This window comes from Schistocerca serialis, chromosome 9 (genome assembly GCF_023864345.2).
Source record: "Schistocerca serialis cubense isolate TAMUIC-IGC-003099 chromosome 9, iqSchSeri2.2, whole genome shotgun sequence".
NCBI classification, from domain to species: domain Eukaryota; kingdom Metazoa; phylum Arthropoda; class Insecta; order Orthoptera; family Acrididae; genus Schistocerca; species Schistocerca serialis.
The window spans coordinates 53908859-53932373 of record NC_064646.1 but is presented as its reverse complement, the minus strand read 5'-3'; the positions used below and the strand labels follow the sequence as shown (position 1 = coordinate 53932373).

The 23515-nt window shown below is 46.7% G+C and overlaps 1 protein-coding gene across 1 annotated transcript in view; it reads left to right on the top strand.

The window, feature by feature from the left end:
- Positions 1-23515, top strand: part of LOC126419358 (glucose dehydrogenase [FAD, quinone]-like) — a 50646-nt gene that overhangs the window by 10969 nt on the left and 16162 nt on the right. The window contains exons 3-4 of the mRNA XM_050086545.1: positions 6155-6526; positions 11251-11526. Of these exons, the coding sequence (XP_049942502.1) occupies positions 6155-6526; positions 11251-11526 (648 nt within the window). The remainder of the gene's footprint in view (positions 1-6154; positions 6527-11250; positions 11527-23515) is intronic.

Genomic DNA, 23515 nt, shown 5'->3' with positions numbered 1-23515 from the left:
TGGCAAGGTATTCCTGATATGCTCAACAATGTTCTTGTCCGGGGAGTTTGGTGGCCAGCGGAAGTGTTTAAACTCACAAGAGTTTTCCTGGAGGCACTCTGTAGCAATGCTGGACGTGTCGGGTGTCGCATTGCCCAGCTGGAATTGCCCAAGTCTGTCGGAATACACAATGGACATGAACGAATGCAGATGATCAGACAGGATGCTTACGTATGTGTCACCTGTCAGAGTCGTATCTAGACGAATCAGAGGTCCCATATCAGTACAACTGCATACGCACACATCATTACAGAGCCTCCAACAGCTTGAACAGTCTCCTGCTCACATGCAGAGTCAGTGGGCTCATGAGGTTGTCTTCATTTCCGTACACGTCCATCCGCTCGATATCATCTGAAACGAGACTCGTCCGATCAGTCAACATGTTTCCGGTCATCAAGAGTCCAATATCGGTGTTGACGCGTACAGGCGAGAGGTAAAGCTTTGTGTCGTGCAGTCATTAAGGCTACACGAGTGGGCTTTCAGCTCCAAAAGCCAATACCGACGATGTTTCGCTGAATGGTTCGCACGGTGACACTTGCTGATGGCAAAGCATTGAAATCTGCAGCAATTTGCGGAAGGATTGCGCTTCTGTCTTGTTGAACGATTCTCTTCAGTCGCCGTTGGTCCCGTTCTTGAGGGATCTTTTACCAGTCGCAGCGATGTCGTAAGTCTGGTCTTTTAACTGATTCCTGATATTCACAGTACACTCGTGAAGCCGGCCGGAGTGGCCGTGCGGTTCTGGGCGCTGCAGTCTGGAGCCGAGCGACCGCTACGGTCGCAGGTTCGAATCCTGCCTCGGGCATGGATGTGTGTGATGTCCTTAGGTTAGTTAGGTTTAATTAGTTCTAAGTTCTAGGCGACTGATGACCTCAGAAGTTAAGTCGCATAGTGCTCAGAACCATTTGAACCATTTTTTGAACACTCGTGAAATGGTCTTACGGGAAAATCCCCACTTCATCGCTACCTCGGAGATGCTGTGTCCCATCGCTCATGCGCCGACTGTAACATCACGTTCAAACTCACTTAAATCTTGATAACTTGCCATTGTAGCAGCAGTACCCGATCTAACAACTGCGTCAGACTCTTGTTGTCCAATAGGTATATAGGACATATCTCTGTATTCGGATACGCATGACTGTACCAGTTTCTTTGGCGCTTCAGTGTATTAAACATTTTAGCAGCATATGATTAGTGAAATGCAAATAGTACCTTTTCCGAATTTTTTTTAAAACATCAAATTGTATGTCTTTCTGTAATTTTTAATAACTTCCCATAACTCCGTAGCAATTATGGACAATACTGACCTTACGGCTTATCTTACAAGAAAGATTAAGGAAAGGCAAACCTACGTTTGTAGCATTTGTAGACTTGGAGAAAGCTTTTGACGATGTTGACTGGAATACTCTCTTTCACATTCTAAAGGTGGCAGGGGTAAAATACAGGGAGCAAAAGGCTATTTACAATTTGTACAGAAACCAGATGGCAGTTATAAGAGTCGAGGGGCACGAAAGGGAAGCAGTGGTTGGCAAGGGAGTGAGACAGGGTTTTAGCCTCTCCCCGATGTTATTCAATCTGTATATTGAGCAAGCAGTAAGGGAAACAAAAGAAAAGTTCGGAGTAGGCATTAAAATCCATTGAGAAGAAATGAAAACTTTGAGGTTCGCCGATGACATTGTAATTCTGTCAGGGACAGCAAAGGACTTGGAAGAGCAGTTGAACGGAATGGACAGTGTCTTGAAAGGAGGATATTAGACGAACATCAACAAAAGCAAAACGAGGATAATGGAATGTAGTCGAATTAAGTCGGGTGATGCTGAGGGAATTAGATTAGGAAGTGGGACACTTAAAGTAGTAAAGGAGTTTTGCTATTTGGGGAGCAAAATAACTGATGGTGGTCGAAATAGAGAGGATATAAAATGTAGACTGGCAATGGCAAGGAAAGCGTTTCTAAAGAAGGGAAATTTGTTAACATCGAGTATTGATTTAAGTGTCAGGAAGTCGTTTCTGAAAGTATTTGTGTGGAGTGTAGCCATGTATGGAAGTGAAACATGGACGACAAATAGTTTAGACAAGAAGAGAATACAAGCTTTCGAAATGTGTTGGTACAGAAGAATGCTGAAGATAAGGTGGGTAGATCACGTAACTAATGAGGAGGTATTGAATAGGATTGGGGAGAAGAGAAGTTTGTGGCACAACTTGACTAGAAGAAGGGATCGGTTGGTAGGACATGTTCTGAGGCATCGAGGGATCACCAATTTGGTACTGGAGGGCAGCGTGGAGGGTAAAAATCTTAGAGGGAGACCAAGAGATGAATACACTAAGGAGATTAGAAGGATGTAGGTTGCTGTAAGTACTGGAAGATGATGAAGCTTGCACAGGATAGGGTAGCATGGAGAGCTGCATCAAACCAATCTCAGGACTGAAGACCACAACAACAACACTACAACCGTAATAGTTGGTAGCCGTGTAAAATCTACTTCTCTGACGCCACGATGAAATTCAAGAGTCGCCCTGACCCGTGTATCAGATGAGCCAGACCCTAACGTGGCTAAATAAACAGTAAAATGAATTTCATTTCAAACTTATTAATGTCTTTGTTCGGCAGTGTACATATAGAAATTTGTATTGATCATCAGTGTCCCATCAGCCTGTGAGTTTGAGTTGTTATACGCATTTATTAGTGCATAAAATCTCCCTACCTGAAATTTCAGTGAGCTGTGCTACAACTGGACAAAACTACTTTTGCTAATCTACTGAAATAGGCAAAACTAATGTACTCCCATAGTAAATAGTTGTAACTACACACACATACATACACATACACACATACTAAAATGTTTATGACTATACAGTCTTTTTAATTTTTTAGTTTATTGCCTTTCGGGTCGTGCCCATTCAGCCATTTGTAATGGAAAGACGATAGGACAGCGTATTGGGGACAATTTTCTAGTCACTTACAGCGATACGAAAGCAAGGACAACACAATAGCCAGTCCCATAAGGGAGAAAATCTGTAACCTGGCCGGGAATCGAACGCGGGCCCCTTTAGTTAGCAATCTGCCATGCTGACCGCGCAGCTACCAAGGTGGACAGCTGTACAGGTATTACGCCGTTTACCCTCTCTGGGCTGTTCCCAGATTGCTGCACATCCCAGCCGACTTGAGGTGGCCCACTGCTACTAGCCATCGATGAACATCCTCGTCCCCCGTATTAAACTACATATAATACATGACATCAACAGTAAATGACAGTAACAACTTACGCTACACCATGTTAGAACTGGAAATGTACCGAGGTAACTACCACCATGTACCACACCTCGGACCTCCCCAGGCTAGACGAGCTAGCAAGGGGAGTCAGTACCGGCTCCTACACTCCTGGCTGCTGCACAGTTCTAGTCTACTTTGCAGCACTGCGGCAGAAGTTCACCGCGAGCGTCGCCCGACAGCACTGACGGGCTGTCGCACGTCTGTGATGTCGCCAACACTGTCACATGCGGGTGTGAGGACAACGCGGAAGAGTATATTGAGCTGCAAGGTCTTCTGTCGTCTTATACACTGTCCAGTTACATCAATGCGATCACTCATTAGAAGCCCGAATAATCACCTTTTGCAGGGCGGATTGCTGAGAGAGGTGCAGGACGAGGATGCTGTGGCCATTTCGTGGAGGTTACTCGATCGGGGATCCGTGGCGCGTTTGGTGGCCAGGCGGGTATGGGAAACTCATCCTGTACCACTTCCAACCGCGCACATACACTGCGTGCTGCGTGACAAGTTGTATTGTGCTGTGGTGGATACCATCGTGCCGAGGTGGAGATGGTCCCCTAGGGTGTTTATTCACCGTGCCTTCCTGATTCACGAGATTACCCAGAGAATGCCATAAAGATATTCCTCGAACCATTACACTCCCTCCGCCAGCCTGGACCCTGTGCTTTCACACACTTCATGCCATAATGCCAGCAGCCGTCATTCCGGTGGAGCACCAGATGTGAGTCACCTGGAAACTCCACCTGTCGCCACTCAGTGGACGTCCACTTGCGGTATTGGCGTGCAAATTCCAGCATTTGTCGCCGATCAAATGCAGTGAGCGTAGGTGCACGAACGAGGCGCCCTCTGCGGAGGCGCATACACAGCAATGATGTCCAAACGGTCTTTGAGGAGATACTGTTGGTAGCCCCTCGGTTCATCTGCTCAATAGTTGCACGTCTATTCGGCCGTACACATCTCTGCAGCCATTGTTCACTCCTGTCGTTTAGGGTGCGCACAGCATCGCAGTCGCCTTGGCGCCACACGGCGGCAGGAGAACAGTGTAAAATCCGAGCCATTCTCGATATGCTTGCACACTAGGCCTGAAAGAAAATGGTCATGCTCTCCTGAGGAGCGTTAAATAAATCGCTCCGTTTCCGCATTATGACGACTAATGTATTGTTTTCCGTGTCCCCCCCCCCCCCCGACACCCTTTATGTACCCTGCACTGCTAGTGCTGCCACCTGCGAGTGGTTATTGCCCGTTAACGTCGGACACAGACGGTCGTCAGATTAATGTTACGGAACCGTGTGTATAAATTGACTACTCGCATTATTCTGACCGTTTGTTAGTATTCGCAGAAAGCGGTGTTACAAAACACACAGCAGCAGGTAGACGAGATGGAGATTATTGCCATGATACTGTCAGTTTTCCTGTTCTGTTCACGAGGCACGTGGAAGTACGTATGAACGCACGCACGCACACAAACGACACACAGACAAGCTGCAATTCAATGCAAACATTTAACACGAATTAGAAAATTAGTCTATAAATGTCTGTATTTGCTGTTGCCAGGAGTATCAGTGTACGGGAGGGCTACTAATCGCGTTCAGATCCCTACGACAGAGTTGTATGACAGATATCTAGGAGTACTTTACCCTGCCCCCAAGATCTTTCCGATCTATCACAGTTGTTCCGTCGACGATGTATAGTCCTGGTTCTACAATACTGGCCATTAAAATTGCTACATCACGAAGATGACGTGCTACAGACGCGAAATTTAACCGACAGGAAGAAGATGTTGTGATATGCAAATGGTTAGCTTTTCACAGCATTCACAAGGTCGGCGCTGGTGGCGACACAACGTGCTGACATGAGGAATGTTTCCAACCGATTTCTCATACACAAACAGCAGTTGACCGGCGTTGCCTGGTGAAACGTTGTTGTGATGCCTCGTGTAAGGAGGAGAAATGCGTACCATTACGTTTCCGACTTTGATAAAGGTCACATCAGAGACAGGAGCGCCTGCGATGGTGTACCCAACGACGAACCTCTGCACGAACAGTTCGACGACGTTTGCAGCATGGACTATAAGCTCGGAGACCATGGCTGCGGTTACCCTTGACGCTGCATCACAGACAGGAGCGCCTGCGATGGTGTACTCAACGACGAACCTGGGTGCACAAACATCACTTTTTCGGACGAATTCAGGTTCTGTTTACAGCATCCGTGTTTGGCGACATCGCGGTGAACGCACAATGGAGGCGTGTATTCGTCATCGCCATACTGGCCTATCACCCGGCGTGATGGTATGGGGTGCCATTGGTTACACGTCTCGGTCACCTCTTGTTCGCATTGACGGCACTTTGAACAGCGGACGTTACCTTTCATTCGATCCCTGCGAAACCGTACATTTCAGCAGGATAAAGGACGACCGCATGTTGCAGGTCTTGTACAGGCCTTTCTGGATACAGAAAATGCTCGACTGCTGCCCTGGCCGTCACATTCTCCAGATCTCTCACCAACTGAAAACGTCTGGTCAATGGTGGCCGAGCAACTGGCTCGTCACAATACGCCAGTCACTACTCATGATGAACTGTGGTATCGTGTTGAAGCTGCATGGGCAGCTGTACCTGTACACGCCATCCAAGCTCTGTTTGACTCAATGCCCAGGCGTATCAAGGCTGTTATTACGGCCAGAGGTGGTTGTTCTGGGTAGTGATTTCTCAGGATCTATGCACCCAAATAGCGTGAAAATGCAATCACATGTCAGTTCTAGTATAATACATTTGTCTGCATTTCTTCTCGGTGTAGCAGCTTCAGTGGCCAGTGGTGTAGTTTCCCTTACTGTTGTAAGACGGTGACGTGCAGGAGCCGCACCCGTGGGGCGGCTACTCGGCCTCGGAGCACGGCGCGGCGGGCCCGCTGCGGCTGACGCAGAGCGCGTGGCGCAGCCCGCTGTGCGGGGCCGTGCTGCGCGCGGCGCGCCAGCTGGGGCTGCGCGTGGGCGACGCGAGCGGCGGCCGGCAGGCGGGCTTCACGCTGCAGCACGTGGCCGTGGCGGGCGGCGTGCGCCAGAGCTCCGCGCGCGCCTACCTCTGCCCGGCCGCCTCCAGGGGCAACCTGCACGTGGTGCGGCGCGCAGCCGCCTCCGCCGTGCTCGTCGACCCCGCCACGCTCGCCGCCACCGGCGTGCGCTTCCTGCTGGCCGGCCGCAACCACACCGTCCGTGCCGCCAAGGAGGTACCGCGCACACGCTCCACTTCACTGCACCTTTCCTCTCTCGCCACGCGTCCTTTTTGGACATACACATCAGCGGAGAAAGGGATTATGTCCGAATTTTCGTAGAGAATGAGAATCGGATAAATGGGGTCTCAGGGCGACCAGCGTGACGTCTAATTTTGCAATAAACATTTAGTTGTTTTCGACGGTAGTTAAGAAAAACTTCATTACTTATTTGCGGAAAAAGTGAAACATGTCACGAATGTCTGCGACAGTGATGTAGGCCGAAGTAGTGAATTAAAATTTGTTCCACTGCGACGATCCGAAGCCAGGACCCCTGCTCACTAGGCAGATGCGCTATCCGTTGTACCGCACCGCCACTCTGGATGCTGCAGCTGCACAGGCTACCCTAGTATGTCTCCATCCCTGATACAAATTCCAATTCGTGCCTCAGGCCATTGCTCTTGTCTTCATTGCTTCAGTAATCATTATCGTAGGTGAAGGTGAAATTCAATGTCTCTCAGAAAGCACAGCTCTGTATGATTAACATGCAGAGTAGCAATTACTGTTTTTGAACGGTTTGCGTTAGGACGTCGAAACTGCACGGTCGGCCGCGCAGCAAGATGAGAATTAGTGGGCTTTGGTTGAGCGACAAATCCCACTTTCATTTGGTAGGTTCGTCAATAAACAAAATTGCATTTGGGGGACTGACAGTCCGCATTTCGCGATCGAGAAGTCTCTGCACCTCGACGGCTGACTGTGTGGTGTGCAGTGTCCAGTCACGAAACGGTTCAAATGGCTCTGAGCACTACGGGACTTAACAGCTGACGTTATCAGTCCCCTAAAACTTAGAACTACTTAAACCTAACTAACCTAAGCACATCACACACATCCATGCCCGAGGCAGAATTCGAACCTGCGACCGTAGCGGTCGCGCGATTCCAGACTGAAGCGCCTAGAACCGCTAGGGCACTCCGGCCGGCCCAGTCACGGAATAAACTATGCGATATTCCTCGATGGCACGGTGACTACCGAAAGGTACATGAAGGTTTTGGAAGATGATTTAATCCCCATTATCCAAAGTGACGCCAATTTCGACAACATGTGATTCGTGTAACACGGAGCTAGACCCTGTCGAAGCAGGAGAGTGTTTGATGTCCTGCAGGAGCACTTTGGGGACCGCATTCTGGCTCTGAGGAACCCGCAGGCCACTGGCATGGGCGCCGATTGGGCCCCATATTCTCCGTATCTGAACACATACGACTCCTTTTTCTGGGGCTATATTGAAGATAACGTTACAGCAATAACTCCGAAGTAATTGGTGAGCTGAAAACAGCTATTCAGCAGATCGTCGACAGCATAGATTTTCCGACACCAGCGGGTCGTGCAGAATTTCGCTACTAGGCTGCGCAACATCACCGCCAATGGTGGCAGCCATATCGAACATGCCATAACCCAGCTTCGAATATCTGTAGTGACGTTTGCATGTTGAATAAACTGTGTGCACGCCGTAGTTTGTAACTAATTTACGTTTCCTTTCATATAGTTTAATAATTGTCACCCTGTATCAACCACATCTGAGGTACAAGCGGGATTAACCCCATTTCATTCGTTGCTAACGTGCTAATCCAATAACAGAGAGCCTTGGCAGTAGTGATCCGAATTTACAAGGGGAGCAGTTATGGGCTAGGCGTGAAAAGGACTCTGCATTGGGGAGGGGCACGTACTAGGGTTGTCTCTGCAGCTGTGGTACTCTGAGGGTCAGTGTGGGACAACGGATGGAGTGTCTGGCTAGTAAGCAGGAGAGTTGCCGTTCATACAAAATTTATTTCATTGCTCCAACCTACATTATCATTGTAGATAAAGGTGAGAGTCAATAGGACTCAGCAACATCGACTGTATATGATTTCACAATCAGCTACGTAAATGAAGTACTAAGAACTTCACCTCTTCAAGGGTTATTTATTTTCTGCATAAAAAGCTACATTGATGTGATTTTTAACGGTCAAAATGGTCCTTCGGATCAAATGCTAAGTTCAGGATATTTCGGGAACAGAAGACGCTACGAAAGTAAGAAAGATGTCAGGAAGTTCATGCTTTCCCAAAAAAAACCTTGAAAATAATAAAAAAATGAAAAATTCAGTCCAGATGTTTGGTGAAATGATTTGTCTAAAAAAATATGTAAAACATATTACGACAACATTTGATGTGCCTTCGAATGACGATCGAAATAGTGTGCAGCAAATGAGGTGTGCAAAGCTTTCTCTATTTTATACTTTACTTTTACAGAAATTATTTCACAAAACATTTGAGCAATATGTTTTCAATTTTTTTTCATATTATCACCTTTCCTGATGACACGACACAATCTCTTATGTGTGTAACCCTTTCCATATGACCAGTCTTCCCTATTCAGTTCTTTTTGGAACAACCAAATAACATTGGTCAGGAGTAGTGTATTATTCTGCTAATGCTGAAATGTATTGCACACCGTTCGAGCAGCTTACTTAGTCTGTCGACGCGTCTCTTCCGCTTTCATTTTTTAGTATATTTCATTTCGGCGTATAAAACAAATCACCCTAATCAGTTCCCAGGTGTCGCACACATTCTCTTGCACTGCTTACTACTATAGGTTCTGTCTGACACGACATGGGGGTGCGCAGCCTTGTAAACAGTGTGCTGGGCTTTCATTGCACATCACAGTGACTTGACGTCCTGGTAACTGCTAACACTTCAGCAGCTGTACGAGGAATGAATCTGGTGCTGTGACTGTCCACGCTTCCAGAAGGTAGCGTGATTAAGCAGGTATTTAGATAGGAGTGTTGGAAGACTATCATTTTATGACTGCCTGCCGAACTATTTATGAGGAAGAATTTATGGCTGCCTTGATAGAAACAGGCCTCACATAACCAAGGAGCAGCTGCTGTTGACCGCAAGGTGTCCTTCCAGCAACGTACACTTGTTGCAGGATGTGATTAACAAAAAAGATCTGGTAACTTATCATCTCAACTACTGGATCATACATTTCCAGTAAAATGTCAATTTCGAACAAAATGGCAGTATTAATCAGACACGTAATTATTACTAGAGTGGCCGCCACGAAGCTAGACGGCCCAAGATCAGACCTGCTGGCTGCAGTCCGCAGGTGCTAAGCGCTGCGATCCGACCGCCTCGTAGCTTTATTGCCACATACACATTCCTAAAGGTGCCATGAGTCAACGCCAGCTGAATGTTCAGTGTTTACGTGCGATACCGTGTGCTCACACGTTGTTTCAGTCTTTCGTGGAATAGTGCACTCACGTGTGTTTGGTGACCGAAATGCAGGACCTATATGTAGTCTTGCTCCAAAGGTGTCCGTAACAGCCAAAAAGAAATTCTAAATTGTAGTATAGAACGCACTGAAGTTTTTTTTATTACTTATCTGGTCAACAGTGAAGAAACTAGAGGAAATGCAAATTTTGCGCAAGTTCATAACATGACAACGAAAACTTGCGTTATTTCCAAATCGACTGTATACCATATTAACAGCGCAGTAATAGGCATAATCTATATATGTGAACATGTGTTTCCATTCTCCAAGAAAGGTGTATAAATGAAAAATGAAATCAAACAAATCGGACGATTTTGAGAAAAAGTTAGTAAGCAGAACCGTACTTAGATACTACGACAGACGAGAGTATCCGACGGCTATAAAAATACAGAGCGATCTCGATGAAGATATTAAATACTGGGAATCAGGGAGCTCCGTTATTGGTCTTCTCTGCTCACTTCGTCTTTGATTCAGGAAGTGCAATGACAGACGAATAATTTTAATGGAATGCAGACACATCGCAGCAGCAAGAACGAAGTTTTGTGTTCAGTGCACTTTACTGCTTGCTGAGCACAACAGTCTTGTACGTTATACTTAGATAAAACTTGCGTATCAGAAAACCATACGCACAAATGTATTTTGCTCGATTTCAACGCAAATATTAGCCTGAAAGTACCTACAGTACTTTTGTATATCGACAATTTGGGTGGTGGGTGCACTGCCGAAAGGTCGGTAAGAGCTGAAAAAAAAAGTTCGCGAGGTAGGGAATGTTCTCCGGCGTATTAAGGCAAGCCGTCCGAATTAAAATCCCGGCGGCAACATGCAGGTTTTATCGCCTTGTGCGCACGGAGTTTCTCGCAAATGAAATGCCTTCATAGGTGACACGATACAATAATCATGTCTCAGGTGTTACCGAAATTAATTTTGTTGTTTTCTAAACACCTTTCTCGCTGGAAGTTTCTAAAAGATCCAACAGAACGCAAATTCATTAGCGACGACATTTTTCGTTACACTGGCGGAATAGTTTTCTTTTCGTTTTCGTTTTTACCTCGGAATACTTCTATGTTTTCACGATAAAATACGTATCGCATGAATTCATAAATTTTCGGGATGTTCATTTGCTTCTTCAGTCCAAATATGTCAGTGGTTCTGTTTTTTCAGGAAGTTGAAGTAAAAAAAATAGTTTTTACAACATTTCTTGTAACGTCAATTTTTTCGTAACAGGAATTTTCTTTTGGAATGTACTCCAACACATTATAGACTAAAGATAGAGATGTCTAATATTTTTGCGGAATTTTTACCAACATCTGAAATTATCACTAACTGCAAAGCTGCGAGATAACTTTGATGTGCCCATTTTCGTGACAGCCGCTATAGTAACTGCAGTAGCACTTAAGGTGTAGTTGACTGAAGCGCGCTCGCAACGGACACCCAGGTGGTGCTGAGCGCCGGCACTGTGGGGTCGGCCCAGCTGCTGATGGTTTCCGGGATAGGGCCGCGCCGGCACCTGGAGTCGCTGGGGATCCCCGTGGTGCGGGACCTGCCGGTGGGGGAGAACCTGCAAGACCACATGCAGCTGGTGGCGCCCACCTACCTCTTCAACAGGTCCCACCCGCAGGAGCGCACTGCCTCCCAGCGGATGGACGACGTCTACGAATACTTCGCGCACCGCACTGGGCCGCTTGCCAGCTTGGACCTCCTTCAAGTACAGGTAACTACTATCGCCAGTTTCTTCCCAGTCAGAATGCTGGACTGCACTGACCGTGCTGTGCCGATGTATCTCCCTCGTTTATACTTTCTGTTGTTACTCAATTTTTTCAGCATCGTTATCATCAACATCACAGCTTTGTGCTATCTCACCTTACCGTCGGAACATGCCTCCGCAATTGGATTCGTTAAGCCATTCTAGTGACTTGCCGTCCGACCTAGACGTAGCTGGTTCGAAGTACGATGTAGAAAGACATTCTCGACACCATTATTTGACTGGCAACGGAACGAGAGGTGGCAGCTAATTCTGTCTAACTTCCTTGCTGTGCGCCCAGTACCACGTGAAACGTTAAACTCTCCCCTGTGATCCGATTCCGAGATACGGACGTTAAGCTTCACTGCCCCTCTGTGCTCTTCGAAAAGTGTAGGTTATTTATTGGCACTGGGTTTCAGATGCTCCACCTCTCTGGTTTACATGGTAAATAACTATACTCCCGCGATATTTCATTACATATATTAAACGAAGCTTCGAGAGACTTACTGCTACCAATGTCGTCTCCAGCACAATCCACCGAGTAAATTGTTCCGTGGATCGCTGACATAGGACAGCGAACATTCTCTTTACTACTCTCAAATTGATTAAAAACAGTCTTGACGGCAACGAAATATTTATTTACAATGGCCACCGATTTCGGTCAGAACGTGACCATCTTCAGACCATTTACACTGTGAGTTAAGGAGGTGGTGGTGAGCGCAGCAGGTGTTATTGACTCCACAATGCTAACTGTCAACCACTGTAATCAAATATTTCATTACGGTCAAGACTGTTTTAATCCATTTTTAAAGTACTTTTAGCCAGTCAACTATTCCTCCACGAGAAGTGTTCTCAAAAATTACTATTTTCTTTCGTACTTGTGAGCACGAAGTGGAACTGTAACATGCCGATATCATCCTGGATAAAATTTTCCATTGGTTTTATCTGATCCATGCAAATAATGTGTTGTACAAATAGTATTATATTTTGCCAGTTTGTGGTGTTAATGAAAATGTGCATTAGAAGAGGACACAGAGTGGGAATGGAAGGAACAAGGGAAAGAAAACCGAAAGGATAAAGGAAATAAAAAGGAAAAGAACAGCAAAGGAAAAAAGGGAAACGAAAAGGAAAAAGCAATAAAAAGGAAAACAAAAAAAGAAAGAAATTTACGCAATAATGAAAACAGAAGGGAAGGAAAAGGAGAAAGGAAACCGAGTAGAGAAGGCAAAAGAAAATGTGGCAGGAAAGGAATTTGGGGGGGGGGGGGGGGTTGGGTGGGAGTAATGACAGAAGGGAACAGGATTAGGGAGGACAGGGCAAGAGCGTGGACAGGGGAGGATTGGGGAATGGAGGAGAGTGTGGGGACGGGGAAAGGGAGGCTAGGGGGTAAGGGAAGGTGCATAAGAGGGGAAGTATGGGAGGAGTGATGGGGATGGGAGTATGGACGAGAAGGGATAGGAAAGGACGGAACGGGAAATGAGAGGGACGAAGAAAAGGGGAAAGGTGTGAGGGAAATAAAGGAGAAAGGGAAGGGATGAGAAAGAAAAGGGTGGGGAAAGCGAAGGGAAAATTTGAGGGAATGCAAAGGGATGGGATGAAATGCAATGAGGGGGAAGAGATGTGTGAGGAATGGGAACAAAGATGGGATGAGTTGGGAGATAAATAAAGGGAAAGCGTTCTCAGTTATATGACTTCGAAGATCATTATGTTGTCGTGTTGGTCTCCTATGAGGCCAAGTGCTCTGTTCCATTTTAGGTGATGCACCAATACTAGTGGCACGCTTACTAGCGGCTTATACACAAAATTAGGTTATGCAATACCGTTACAGCCAACAGACTCCTAGTAATACTTCATTTGCTACCCACTGCAGTGGAAGAATGTTAGAAGCCATCAACGATCACTGTTATTTGTATTAAGCTGTCAGCTACTGAAACGTTCCTTCTCGTAGCTGTTGTGGCATTGTGCGAAATCCTACTCATGGTTGCATAGCTACAAGACAAAGTATGAGACATATTGCTCCACTGATTTACTCGAAAGCGTTTATTAACGAACACGGATTAATTCTCTGCACTCCCACATTTTTAAGCCCATTTAAAATAAATGACACCATTCCACTTTCATACGCATGACAGTGTTAAATGTCAGAATGCTCAAAAGTTCATAACTACAGCCCTTAGCTGTTTAACTACTCTCATGAGGATTCCAAGATCCTCTCACTGGGCTGGAAATACGTTCACCGTTAAGAGTTCATCCATTACCACCAACACCGCATGGAGTGGCCGCGCGAGGAGGGGGACAACATTCGTGCCAGCGCACGTTACATTGTTGCCAAATTTATTCAAGATGGTGGCGATGACGTCATCCAAGATGGCGGCATGTAGACTTGGCAACATCGCATGACGTCATCCAAGATGGCGGCTTTTGGCGGGAAAATAGTCCAATTGTGCTATGTCCACTAACCTAACCTCAAGAAAAAATGGCGGGAATATTGAATTTTGGCGCGAAAATAGCCCAATTGTGTTACGTCCACTAACCTAAGCCTCCAGAAGAAAAAATGGCGGGAAGTTTGAATTCCAACAGGATAATGCATGCAAAGACCGTACTTGACTTTTTTTATTATTGATTATCATTCATTATTATTTATTATTATTTATTATCATTCATTATCATTCATTATCATTCATTATTATAGGCCTACCTCCACTAGAAAATTGCGCCAAATTCAAATTCCAACACGATATTCTCTCGAAAACTGTACTTCTATTTATTATTATCATTTATTATTTATTCAAGATGTCCGATTTTCTCGGTGAGAAAGCCTTTTTGCATACATCCATAACAAAAACCTATCACAAGTTCAAATCCAAACAGCATAATTGATCACATGTACGAGCTTTCTCCGCCACTTATCTCTTTTCACTGCTAGCCTATCATAATCGCGTCAAATAATAAACTGCACTTATAGTAACGTAAGTCACGTCCCTTGATTTTGCAGGGGGGAAGGGACTGAAGACTTTATTTCAAGCAGTACGGTCATCACTTGTTCTCCAACACAGTCAGCACACACATCTTTGATATCGCAGTGCAGTCACCACGACGTCCGCGCTCCAACTGAATTAGTTCAAATCCTCGCCACCCCCTGGCCAGCGTGCGGAGACACTGCCTACGCCTGTCACGTGAGGCTGCCGGCCACTAGCGCGGTGGGCGAGCCCAGCGATCGCTCCCACGTCGTAAACATGGTTTCGCTGGACACGCTGGAACTTGCCGAGTTTGACGTCACAGAGGCCCCTTGTCCGCTTACCACGTGTATTCGTCGCCTCCACACGTTTCCCACCAAAATTGTCTGCCTCGGATCTGAATCACACAACGGTCGAGTGTTCGCTGCCACACTTTTGGCGCCACGTTCAAACCTGTCGATGCCGACTGCTCACCATCCACCACGTGTCCCTGTGCGAGCGAGTGTACTTTATTTATTTGCGACATATCTTTTTGAAACTTTTACTTCTCATAGGTTTCGATATGTAACGCTCACATCGGCTGCTGGACCAAACTTCGAGCATAGAGTACTTCTCCGGACGTAACGCATGCTTGGTCCACCCGCGAACCCTATCACGGATGCTGCGTATGGTGGATCCGCCTCTCGGACACAGCTCCGGATATATAGTACGCAGCAGATCCACACTCGAATGCTAACTCGGGTATTGAATACTGTGGAGCTGCATTCAAATACAGCTTGCTACCTTGCGCGAGGCGGATCCACCTTCAAACACTACACCGTGCGCGGCGTATTGTGGATCCGCATCTGAACACCGATCTCCATATAACTCGCGGCGGATCCACATTCGAACGTTAACCCTACTCTACCGCCGGTCCTGGGAGCCTTCTGCGAGGCGTGCATGTTCATAGAGATACAGAAAACAGAGCAAGCGCTCTCCGAATGTGGAGGTGACTGGATACGCCTTGGTTACATTTAGAGACAATTTTAGAATACTGAACGATAACTTATGTCGCGGTAGCATGGATGGATCTGACATAAAATCAAAAGAAATGCGAAAACTGATTAGCGCATACATATAAACTATCCTAATATACACCGAAATGCGGTGAAAATGAGAACGTACTTGCTTATCTTCTGGTTCGCAGGGGGGGATTTGTACATGGAGTCAAGTATGCGGCAACAAGAGGAATGCAGAAAAACCATGACCTCGAAGCGAGCCGAGTAAGGAAGGCAGTCAATTTTTTCTCGTTGAGTTCGTATTATAGTGTATGTCTACTGAGGTAGCAGTGATACACCCGAGTTGAATACTGTATTTGATGCTTTTGAGGAGGACAGAGAATCATTCAGGTCTAAACTTACTCACATCTGTGTTAAATGATAACAGAGGGTGTACGGAATGATCGATTGAGACAGAGCTGCAACTAGGCACGATTCAAACGTTGACTCATTTATTCTAGAGAAGGACAAGTTGCTGAAGATAGATTTTTTTCCGAGTATTCTATTTGGATGCTTTAGTCACGTGATATAGCCAGCGTTCTAGTCATAAGCGTGTACGTGTTCGGTATGTGGTTTAAAGCGCTGTCTACTTGCGATCGTTAACGGCGAACCCGTCGGTCATCAGAGGACTTCCATCTCATGTGTGATGAAAGTTGACACAATCCTCTAAACGCACTTTGATTTACGCGATACCCACCCTGTCGCATGCTTGGTGTAAAATCGAGACTTCAGCGTCATAACTAAGTCAGCTGTGGGAAATTTGTGAGGGGCTGTAATCATTGTGTACACACTTACCCAACAGACGGGTGTTCACGGAGTCGGTGACGGGATGAGTTGTAATTTTCACATGTTGGACGCTGCTGTTATACGTATCTGTTTGCTTGTAGGATGTACCGGCTGCTAATAACTATCATTTTTTATATAGAGCTGATGGAGTAATAGTATTATTTCTGACTCGTGATCTGGTGTGATCATTGGGCACTAGACGTGTCCGCAGGGGTATATTGGGCTCGTAACATAGAAAGGAAAAGCTTTACGACTGGGATAGAGATAGCTCAGCGTAGGGTGACCGGGGAGAAGGATGTATGTCTGACAGGATGGAAAAGTAAGCGATCTAAGGTTATTGCCCGTTTTTAAGTGCTGAACGTTCTAGTCTTAGGAGTGTGTGTTTATGTTCTCTCTCTCTCTCTCTCTCTCTCTCTCTCTCTCTCTTCTACCGGAACCTTCGATGCACCGATCATGGACTCTAGGACAATACTTTACACATGATAGATTGGATTCTTTGCTTAAAAATCTATCGAACAACCTTGTGTATAAATATCGTTCCGTTCTTGTTCTTCTTAACTGTATGCTATTAAATTAAGGCACTTTGACATCTGTTACTATAGATCGATATGGTGTGCTAAGCTCCAAGACTTGGTTACATTTCGAGAAATGTGGTGCACCTGGATGGGTTAGGACTAGGAAAGCTCTATTCAGTAAAGAGAGGTGGAGTGTAGCTGTATTCGTCTGCTCGGTTGAGGAATAATTGGGTAGCGATGTTGCGGGGTAGGTAGGTCAACGCCGAGGTGAGGATGGTCTTTTAACGTAAGAGGACTAGATAGCTCTGTGATCGCCATACGCAGAGAGATTGTTCGAGTACTATGCGCGAGGTCTTAGAAATACGTGTAGCGTTGTCTGGTATAATTTGATCGTCTTTATGTGTTCGAGAATTAAGTGTGAATGGGCGTGCTGAGCAGTCATCTATGAATGGTCGCAATGATACTTGCAAAGTAGAGGTTGTATGGTTTACCTATGATACTGAAATTAAGAAAACAAGCTGTCACATGATTGACCAGTGTTGGACTTACCGTAAAATTTTTCGCCATATCAGCTGTGATGGATAATATTACAGTAGATGGGTGGTGTCTTATCCATCGCATCTGTGCATTGGGTACGGCATAATGATTGACTGACAATGCTTGCTTGAGTCAGGGGAGAAATTTTGGTTGATGGACCGCAACTTCCAGGGTTGCTAGCACCGAAAACGGTGATCCTGTACTTGTGTGAAAAAATGACCAATCACTAGAAGTTGAATGCAGAGGTATAAACTATTCGGTCACTGCGACATACGAGTTTCAATGTAGAGGTGGTCAATCACTTTCGAGGGAAGTCGCTACAACGCCAGCAGGCTCTTCTATCTTCATTGTGTTGTGGCTGTCCTTTATTTAAAATCATTCAATGTTATGCTACCGACTGTAAGAATATGATTTATAAGGTGCAAGGTATAGTTTCCTGTGAGAGGCCGTGCATCAGTCCGCTGTTTAGAATCAGACAGTGACTTCGAAGTCGCAGCAGAAAGACGAAATGCTCGGCAGTGTGCAAAAGCGTGTTAGAAAACACTGTTTGACAAGGGCCAGAGGCAGCTCCTCATTCACTTAGAGTACGGGTGATCAAACTTTAAAGGGGTCTCCGCAGCATGTGTGTATATTTAATATGATCTTGTTCATATAGGCATCTGTAGTTTGAGGTGTTGGATTTGGTGAGCTGTTAGGAATTCTTGGATGGTTGGACTCCGAGTTATTCGGCGGGGGGGGGGGGGGGGGGGAGGAGTATTGTGAATTCCGTTTGTCCGCGCTGGAGGTGGATCGCATTGGTGCCTTCGTGACTTTTTCATTGTTTGATGGTACAGGATAAAGACGATAGGGTGTTGAGGATCTGTTGTACTTGTACCTAGTTTGAGGCGTACAACATTGCACGCATTTCCGGCGAATGGTCAAAACAAGGTCCTGTTGTAGTTACTGAGATCGTTCTGTTTATAGACAGGTTGCAGAAGGTAATAGATATGTCTTTCTCCGACTTAAATTGCAGAGATAAGGTGGGTGAAGATAAATCCATACTCATCTATGCTTAGAAAGGGAGAATGCTTTTTTATTATTGAGTGAGTTTTGGCAGCGGTGAATATGGTTTTATATATGCGAGTGGAAATTGTGAGCGAAGGGTGAATGATGTCGGGTACGCTGGCTGGGGGAGACACTATTTACATGTCCTGTTGGAGATGCAAGGGGGAGATAGAGATCTGCGCTATTCAGGAATCCATTTGTGCACTGTACGTCGTTAGACAATAGCTGGAGAGCAGGTATAGGGAGAGCCCACTTCAGCATTCTGGTCCTGGGGCTGAGTGGACGGCTGTTTAGATGGAGAGCTATGTGGCTCTGACATGCCGCCGGCGGCGCTCGGACACTCGCTTTGTAAGGCGCTATGGGATTAGTTTGAAAATTTAGTACTTGTTTCGGTGGTTATTGGATTAAGAACTGTAATATTGAAGGTCATGTCCTCAGCGGGACCGCTGTGTAATTGAATAAGTGTGTTTACGTATTTGAAGATATGTTTCGCGAATGGTGATGTTAAGTTGATCTCGCAGTTTAGCTACCACTGTAAAAAAAGTAGCTGTCTGCTGCTGAAAGAAAGAAAGGGATGACCTTGCCCCCAGACCTGATAGATGAGTTATTAGATAAGAGCAAGTGATAGTTGAATGATGCTATGTGTTCGGATATAGGAGTCTCTAAACGGAGGGGCGAGATTTTTTTTTATGTGGAAATATATGCAATCTATAGATAGTGAGATTCGACCGCTAGTGACAACAGTTAAGAGCGGAAAAATAGGTACAAATCGAGCGCTGGCAGAATGTTGCGGCAATGGTAATAATATTTAATTGAAGGTGGAAGTGGTAAAAATGGACCAGGCTTTGAATATTGTCGTATGTGCGTGATGTTCCATATAAAAGAATGAGATTTTCACTCTGCAGCGGAGTGTGCGCTGATATGAAACTTCCTGGCAGATTAAAACTGTGTGCCCGACCGAGACTCGAACTCGGGACCTTTGCCTTTCACGGGCAAGTGCTCTACCATCTGAGCTACCGAAGCACGACTCACGCCCGGTACTCACAGCTTTACTTCTGCCAGTACCTCGTCTCCTACCTTCCAAACTTTACAGAAACCTCCTGCGAAACTTGCAGAACTAGCATTCCTGAAAGAAAGGATATTGCGGAGACATGGCTTAGTCAAGGCTGGGGGATGTTTCCAGAATGAGATTTTCACTCTGCAGCGGAGTGTGCGCTGATATGAAACTTCCTGGCAGATTAAAACTGTGTGCCCGACCGAGACTCGAACTCGGAACCTTTGCCTTTCGCGGGCAAGTGCTCTACCATCTGAGCTACCGAAGCACGACTCATGCCCGGTACTCACAGCTTTACTTCTGCCAGTACCTCGTCTCCTACCTTCCAAACTTTACAGAAGCTCTCCTGCGAAACTTGCAGACCTAGCACTCCTGAAAGAAAGGATATTGCAGAGACATGGCTTAGCCACAGCCTGGGGGATGTTTCCAGAATGAGATTTTCACTCTGCAGCGGAGTGTGCGCTGATATGAAACTTCCTGGCAGATTAAAACTGTGTGCTCGACCGAGACTCGAACTCGGGACCTTTGCCTTTCGTGGGCAAGTGCTCTACCATCTGAGCTACCGAAGCACGACTCACGTCCGGTACTCACAGCTTTACTTCTGCCAGTACCTCGCCAGTACTGGACGGACGTATGTGTGTGCTTTGACCGCTGACGAGCGCGTTGACCGCGCCAACTCACGCTTGCGGAAGCCGAGCAGGGGCTGTGCGAGGCCTGAAATCAGACGGATGGGTGACTTCATGATCCTGTGGGCAGGGTGCAGAGTGGGGGTACCTGCGCACGTCTGCTGAGTTATTTTGCGAGCGGATCTGCAGGCTCTGCTATGCGTTATTAGGATAGTTTACGAGTACTGAGCGTATCTACACATCTGTGTGATGTATTGTTTATTAGCAGTTTGCTATAGTGTTCACTGAAACTATTATTGGGTGCGTCTCTGTGGGCTGTGCAACATGGCCCAGGGCACATCTGGGATTCGTGTTTTGTGACAGCGTGACAGATACACTGTATGGTTAAATAAGCTGTTCGAAATAAATAAATAGAGTGTTCTCAATGATTACACGCGCCTGCAGCGCAGATCAGAGTGATTGGTTTTCCGTCACCATCTCGGTTGCATGCGAGTAGTAAATGTTTTCCCGGCCGCATTAATCGAGTGTGTCAACGAGCTATGAGCTACTCTGAGAATAGACGTGAAGGCAGGTCCAGACCTGTGACGCCGGCGGTATACATGAGAAGAACAATGTGTCAGCTGTCACGAGCGCTCGGAAGCTGAACTTGGCTGGAGACTCTGGAATCCCCTTCCCCGCCGACCGCACGCGCGCGCTGCCTGCCTTGGAGCGTAATCTAAGGCGCATAGGCGATATCAACTTCTCCGGTGATAGGTGCGAATGCGACTGTGTTGAGGTCATGTTTGGGGGAGGCCGAGCAGAGACTTTTGGTCGGTTTGGCAGCTGGTGGTGTTTGGGCGCGTCTGTTGAACTACACTCCTGGAAATAGAAAAAAGAACACATTGACACCGGTGTGTCAGACCCACCATACTTGCTCCGGACACTGCGAGAGGGCTGTACAAGCAATGATCACACGCACGGCACAGCGGACACACCAGGAACCGCGGTGTTGGCCGTCGAATGGCGCTAGCTGCGCAGCATTTGTGCACCGCCGCCGTCAGTGTCAGCCAGTTTGCCGTGGCATACGGAGCTCTATCGCAGTCTTTAACACTGGTAGCATGCCGCGACAGCGTGGACGTGAACCGTATGTGCAGTTGACGGACTTTGAGCGAGGGCGTATAGTGGGCATGCGGGAGGCCGGGTGGACGTACCGCCGAATTGCTCAACACGTGGGGCGTGAGGTCTCCACAGTACATCGATGTTGTCGCCAGTGGTCGGCGGAAGGTGCACGTGCCCGTCGACCTGCGACCGGACCGCAGCGACGCACGGATGCACGCCAAGACCGTAGGATCCTACGCAGTGCCGTAGGGGACCGCACCGCCACTTCCCAGCAAATTAGGGACACTGTTTCTCCTGGGGTATCGGCGAGGACCATTCGCAACCGTCTCCATGAAGCTGGGCTACGGTCCCGCACACCGTTAGGCCGTCTTCCGCTCACGCCCCAACATCGTGCAGCCCGCCTCCAGTGGTGTCGCGACAGGCGTGAATGGAGGGACGAATGGAGACGTGTCGTCTTCAGCGATGAGAGTCGCTTCTGCCTTGGTGCCAATGATGGTCGTATGCGTGTTTGGCGCCGTGCAGGTGAGCGCCACAATCAGGACTGCATACGACCGAGGCACACAGGGTCAACACCCGGCATCATGGTGTGGGGAGCGATCTCCTACACTGGCCGTACACCACTGGCGATCGTCGAGGGGACACTGAATAGTGCACGGTACATCCAAACCGTCATCGAACCCATCGTTCTACCATTCCTAGACCGGCAAGGGAACTTGCTGTTCCAACAGGACAATGCACGTCCGCATGTATCCCGTGCCACCCAACGTGCTCTAGAAGGTGTAAGTCAACTACCCTGGCCAGCAAGATCTCCGGATCTGTCCCCCATTGAGCATGTTTGGGACTGGATGAAGCGTCGTCTCACGCGGTCTGCACGTCCAGCACGAACGCTGGTCCAACTGAGGCGCCAGGTGGAAATGGCATGGCAAGCCGTTCCACAGGACTACATCCAGCATCTCTACGATCGTCTCCATGGGAGAATAGCAGCCTGCATTGCTGCGAAAGGTGGATATACACTGTACTAGTGCCGACATTGTGCATGCTCTGTTGCCTGTGTCTATGTGCCTGTGGTTCTGTCAGTGTGATCATGTGATGTATCTGACCCCAGGAATGTGTCAATAAAGTTTCCCCTTCCTGGGACAATGAATTCACGGTGTTCTTATTTCAATTTCCAGGAGTGTATTTTGCGAGCATGTGTGTGCACTGTGCGGTGCTTTATTTGGAAAGTTTAAGAGTACAGAGCTCGTCTGCTGATATTGTGTACTGCATTATTTAAGAGCAGTTTGCTATTGTGTGGTGAAATTAGGAGTTGTTTACGTATTTGTGGCCTGTGTCAGATGACAACAGTGGGATCAGTGCGGTTGTTTTGTGACAAATATACTCCACAACTAAATAAAAAGGGTCCAAATAAATAGAGTGCAGCCGTTCCTTACTTCCCCGAGCCGCACAGCGCAGTCTGAGCTGTTTTTGCGCAATAACGGCAATCTGGTCAGACTGTGGGTGAGTAGACAAATAACTGCAGAAATTTATCTGTAGAGGAGTTACAGGTCAGGATTGGAATGAATATTTTGATGGGTGTGGTTCTGTTGCCAAGCGTAGTGCACTACTGGAGTTCGGAAACTGCCTCATGTGATCATTACATATCGAAACCTATGAGAAGTACAAGTTTCAAAAAGATATGTCGCAGATAAATAAAATACACTCCTTCCTCCTTCCATCAGCCTATGCACTAAAATTATTTCCGAAAATTAGCAGTTGTTTGGCTGTTTGGAGCCGGCCGAAGTGGCCGTGCGGTTAAAGGCGCTGCAGTCTGGAACCGCAAGACCGCTACGGTCGCAGGTTCGAATCCTGCTTCGGGCATGGATGTTTGTGATGTCCTTAGGTTAGTTAGGTTTAACTAGTTCTAAGTTCTAGGGGACTAATGACCTCAGCAGTTGAGTCCCATAGTGCTCAGAGCCATTTGAACCATTTTTTTTTTGGCTGTTTGGAGGTAAATGTTTTGCATTATTTACGAGCGGTTCGCATGTCTGTAGGCTGTGCTCTGAGTTATTTTTAACTGTTTACAATTAGCAAGCGTGTGTCTAGAATATTATAAATGAATTATGTAGGAGTGTTTTGCAGGTCTGTATGATGTGGGACATGTCGGTGTGATAGATATACTACATTCCTAAATAAAGTAAATTCGTTCCTCCATCCAGTGCAGGGTGAGTCCGTTTACCAGAAACGTGTAGGAAGAGGTTGTGTGCTGGTGGCTTAGTTTGAAACAATTTTCTTAGGTTGTTGGCGGAAACGCAAGTGAGCTTTGTTT